This window comes from Geospiza fortis, unplaced genomic scaffold (assembly GCF_000277835.1).
Source record: "Geospiza fortis unplaced genomic scaffold, GeoFor_1.0 scaffold108, whole genome shotgun sequence".
In the NCBI taxonomy this organism is placed as follows: domain Eukaryota; kingdom Metazoa; phylum Chordata; class Aves; order Passeriformes; family Thraupidae; genus Geospiza; species Geospiza fortis.
The window spans coordinates 1519932-1525207 of NW_005054439.1; the positions used below are offsets into that span (position 1 = coordinate 1519932).

The 5276-nt window shown below is 42.7% G+C and overlaps 1 protein-coding gene across 1 annotated transcript in view; it reads left to right on the forward strand.

Annotated features, from left to right (window-relative positions):
- Positions 1 to 1001: 1001 nt before the first annotated feature.
- The window catches only part of NFX1 (nuclear transcription factor, X-box binding 1), a 70704-nt gene continuing 66429 nt past the window's right edge, over positions 1002 to 5276 (forward strand). The window contains exon 1 of the mRNA XM_005427263.2: positions 1002 to 1142. Coding sequence (XP_005427320.1) covers positions 1118 to 1142 — 25 coding nt within the window. The 5' untranslated portion in view covers positions 1002 to 1117. The remainder of the gene's footprint in view (positions 1143 to 5276) is intronic.

Consider the following 5276-nt stretch of genomic DNA (forward strand, 5'->3'; position numbering starts at 1 on the left):
ATCACGATATTTAGATACAGCAAAGCACTTCATATACATTCAAAATACATGGGAATCATGTAGCATCTTCATAAGGCCATTGCCATACTGGTTTGCAAGCTTCCTTTGCAGCAATGGCATGAGTCTGGGGGGCATTTCAGGGGCTAGTGTTTCTGCAATAACCCACAAGTTCTTTAAGGTCTTTGAGGCCATTAACTTTGCCCACAATGAACAGTAGCACTATGCAGCTAGTGGAACTTTTAAATGGAGAATTTCACTAGGAGGGTGGGGTGTGGAGGTTAAAATGCCGACAGGCTGTGTGAGGCAGTTGTGCAGAGGTGTCATTCTTTGGAGTTGCTGATGTTACAGAACTATGAATTTTCTGTGCAGTCTCTAAAATTCAGCAGCTCTGTAAGGCCTCTGAGCTGTTCAGTAGATGTACTGTTACCATGGCACTGCAAACCTCTGCAAGAAGGTGTGAATCACAAAATGGTTAAACACTGGTGCTGAAACCCGCAGTATGACGAATCATGCAGTTCTATGGAGTGTTTGTAGCTGGAACCTAAGATTTGTCTGCAGCATCAGCTGTAGTATGGGAATCCTTGTGTGGACTTTTTTTTATGTCTCTGCTACCTCCTTCAAGATAGCCTGATAACAGATCCCTGCTTTCTATCCTGTGCCTAGAGAAAGAACTTTTACACATGGAGACAGAGGGCCGAGCCGTCTTGTACCCACCCTCCTGCTCTTGGCCGCTCAGCCGGGCTCTGACATGTTGGAGACAAGCCGATTGCCCACCAAAAGGTCCATTAATTGCCAGAGCTAGTGTTTCTTTCTCGCTATTTATCTTCCTTTTTTTCTCCTTTGCAGTATCAAACAAGGTTTCGGATTCCTAGCCCTTTCCGGGTACTGGAAAAGCAGCACAACAGCAGACACAACGCTACGTAACCCAACACCCCCCTTGCGCGCGGCTCGGCCCGCCCCCGGCTCCGCCCCTCCCGCCTCGTGCTTCGTTCTGCTCTCTCTCGCCACTGCGGTGCAAGCTGCGTGCTCAGATAAGGCTCAATCGGGGGCGCATGCGGAAGCTGTGCGCGTGCGCGGCAGCTGGGACGCCGGACCGCGGAGTGGGGCTGGTGCTGGCATGGCGGAGGCGCGGCCCGGCTCAGGTGAGCGTAGCTGGCACTCTGGAGCAGGGGGACTGAGGAGAGGGACTGCAGGATTGGGTGGGCGCAGTGAAGGGGAGGAGCAGTCATCACTCCCCAGCGATACTAGCGGGTACAAAGTCGCGCCGAAGCGGTCGCCATCGAACGCTGGCTTGTCGAAGGGTGCGGGCTGCGGCACTACCTGTTGCGGCTGGCCCACCACTGCCCGGCGCGATTTAGCGGTGCTTGTCGCGCCCAAAATGGCCGGGCTTGCCTGTGCCGCAGGGCCCGGTATGAAGAACTTTGCCCGAGGAGGAACGTGCTTGCTCCTAGTATGGGACAAACGAATGTAACGTCTTTGGTAACGCCAGAGAAAATACATAAATAAGAGCTTGGTTACTGGAAAATCTGTCTGCTCTCTGCCCACCCAGGTTTCAGGCTGTCCGCATAGAGCAGTGACAATGACAACGTCTCAGGCCCACGAGTTGCTTTAAAGCCGCGTCTTTTTGAGGGGTCTCAGAGGGATCTGTGAGTAGAAGTCTTAGACATGCAGGAGATTAGTGGTTAGAGCAGGTGCTACCTGTTCTGAGGAATCTAGGCAGGGGCTCACGGATGGAGAGCGTCTTAGGGACACGGCCTGGACCGGGACAGGGTGCAACATGCAAGAAAACAGTTTTTCCTTTGTTTTACTGTGCTTACTTGTATGATGCAGGTTCAGATTAGTTTTATTGGTTATGATTGCTGAGGAGTGGGGAGGAAACCTTACAAGATCGATATTTCAGCCTTGCATTTAATTATTTGTCCTGTATTTCGAATACTTAACAATACAAGAACTCTTACGTAATTTTGTCACGAGTATGTGTCTAGAAACAACACTGTTGCTGAGAGTAATCAATGACATATAGTTTTTTCATCATGTTGCTTAATTTTACTGTAGTCCAGTAGACCTTATCCGGTAATCAATGTCACATTGAGGTCAATTGATGAGCTGACTAATTTCAGTGTTCATAGCTGTTGGATTTCTGTCAAGGGAAATCCTGGACTTTTGTATTTTGGGTTAAAAAGAAAGTATCATTCTCTATTTTTGCAGCATCCTGGTGTTAATTCAGATGAATATTATCTACAGCCATTGTCCTTAATAGCATCCCCTGTTCTTGGCAGTCTGGCTATCATGATGGAGAAGTTACATGAGTTCAATTTTTGGTGTTATGAGAATGGGTCCACTGCCCTTGTTGGAAGTGAAATGGGCTGGGACATGGTACAGAGAGCAAAGACATAGCTTCAGTAAAGCTGATGCAGTCAAATTTCTTCTTGTCTGTGTTTCATTCTGTCAGGCTGTGGGTCAACTGTGATTGTGAAATCTTTTTGTATAGTATATATGTATTGGAATAGAGAGTCTTAGGTGTACTGGGCTAAAAATTGCTTTACTGTAAAGCAGTAGATTAGTCTGCACGGGACACTATTTCTACACTTGCCTTATAATAAGGTATAATAAAATAACACAGATATTGTTACTTGGGATTAAGTTCTGGAGTTGGGTCATTTTTTGTGCTCACAAGAAAAATCTCATAGGTAAGTTTTGAGTTGTACATGTGCAGTATTAGAATGGAAACTGGCTTTTGCACTACAGGTTCATGGATGGAGCAAGTGTCTGATTTTGAAAGCTTAAAATTGAAAGATGTTTCTGCTCTCAGAGTAGAACAGGGGTTTGAAGAGTGACAGTTTTGGGCCACTACAGATGTGTTGCTCATCGAGGATATTTTGTCAATAGTGAAGAATTATTGAGACCCAGGAAATTATTATAAGACAAAGAAGGAAAATATAAGCAGCAAAGCAATTGTATAATAATTGTTCACACTGATGCATCTTTCTAGTTTCAGTCCCTGTGCACATGGAAGGGACAAATGTATTCTCTTTAATAGCTGTTAATGGATTTTTTCCCATCAGTTGCTGTAATTGCTGTTTAATGTAGTTTTGTTTTTTTGCCATCACAACGACAGCTGGGTGTTATACATGTTACAATGCATCATTAAGCTGAAGATAACCAGGGAATTGCTATAAAACATTGGTCGCTGTAAGGGAGAAGAAGAAAGTGAAAACTTAAAATGTATTTATTTTCCATATGCAATATCTATTCTGTAGTAGGTCCTTTTGTTTGGATGATGAAACTACTTATGACAAAATCCTACTTTCAGATTTTCTCGCATGTCATCTTGAAACGGGCTGGCTAAAACTTTAAAGGTCCATTTAAAGTGTGGATGCGCTGAATTGGACATGAAATGGCAATGTCAAAAAAGACAATAACATCACACTGTACCAGTATACACAGGTGACTGGCTAGCTGGAAAATAGCTTTTCAGAAAAGGTGAGATGAGGCCACCCCTTGAGCACTGTGTCCAACTCTGGGCTCCGTGTGTGCAAGGAGAGCGTGTGCATACTGGACTGAGTCCAGCAAAGGACTGTGAAGACCATTAAGGAATTGGAGCATCATTTACATGAAGAGAGATAGAGAGAGCTGGATATGTTTAGTCATAAGAAATCTCAGATATTAGTGCTATGTACAAATACTGAAAGTGTGGGAATAAAGAATATGGAACCAGACTCTTCTTAGTGGTATTAAATTAAAGGACAAGAGGCCACAGGTATAAAACATACAAAATTCCAGTTGGACACAAGGAAAAGCCTTCTTACTGTGGGAATAACACTGGAACAGGTTGCTGAGAAGAGGTCATGGCCTCTCAGTCCTTGGAGATACTCAAGATCCAGCTGGTCACAGTTATGGGCAAGTGACCCTTTTTGAGTAGGATTTTTGAATTAGATGATCTACAGAAGTCTCAAAATGAGCCATTCTGTAATTCTATGGGTAGGCTGGTTTTGCATGTTATTCTCTAGTAATTTCTGGAAAGCGTTGTAGTAGGGGAGCATATCTTTTATGACATGAGCTAATACAGTTGAAGTAAACAATGAGTTTTGGGCATGCAGATTGTTTTGCCTGGAAATTGGTTGCACTACTTGAGTCAATAAGCCTGAAACAATGGAACTCCTGTTTAGGAAGAAATTCAACATTTTGTAAATCTATGTCATCTTGAAAATAATAAGTTGCTGTAGGTGAATGTATAAAGTGATCAGAGAAGACAGAAAAGATAAACTTGGTAGTCTGGTTTAAAGCTCCCAGTGCCATGGGGAAAGCCTCAGATTTCCATAATGGACCATTCAGTTTTTGTTTGTTTGTGGGTTTTAAATTTTTTTGGGGGGGGTTGTTGTTCTGTTTAATACAGGCATTTTAAGAGCTGCAGGGAGTGTCTTCTGTGTAACTTGCACTTCATGTGCAGATGACTGAATCATCTCGTCTGGATATATGTAATGCTGACGTGAATAGATTGTCGTGTGCACATTCTACTGTCATCTATCTTTAGGTGAAAGAATAGGTTATTTGAATTGCTTTAAAAATGAAGGCATCCATCCTGAAAAATCAGCTTTGTCTTATAGATGAGAGATAGTATATAAGTAGAACATCTATTAATAGAATATTCTGAGTGGAAAGGGACTCACAAGAGTCATTGAGTTAAATGCTTGATATCCCACAGGGCAACCTAAAAATTAAATAAGATATCTAAACACATTATTAAAACAGTTCTTGAATAGTGAAAAGCTTGGGGTCATGATCACTTTCCTATAAAGCTTTTTCCAGTACTTGACCACCCTTTAATTGAAGTTTTACCTGATACTGTCCAATCTGACTTCTCTGTGGCTGAGCTTTAAGCTTTCCTTTGCTCCCTATCACTGGGCACTGGGGAGAAGAAATCAGCAACTGCCTCTCCACTTCCTCTCATAAGAAAACTGTAGGCAGCAATAAGGTGACCCCTCAGTCTCCTCCAAGCTCAACAAAGCTAGTACTTTCAGCTGCTCATGTAATTTAGTCCTTTTACCATCTCTGTTGTCCTCCTTTGGACACTTAATATTTTTATACTTTTTTGCATTGTGGAGCCAAACACACAGTACTAAAGAAACTGTTTTTGCACACACTGCAAGACACTATTTTTGGCTGAATTTATGGGTATCTCATTAAAAGCAGTCATTTAAAAGATGTCTGAAGTCCATTTAGAAAGAATGGTAATAATCAGTATTGTTTGTTTCATTCCAGTTTTATACTGATAG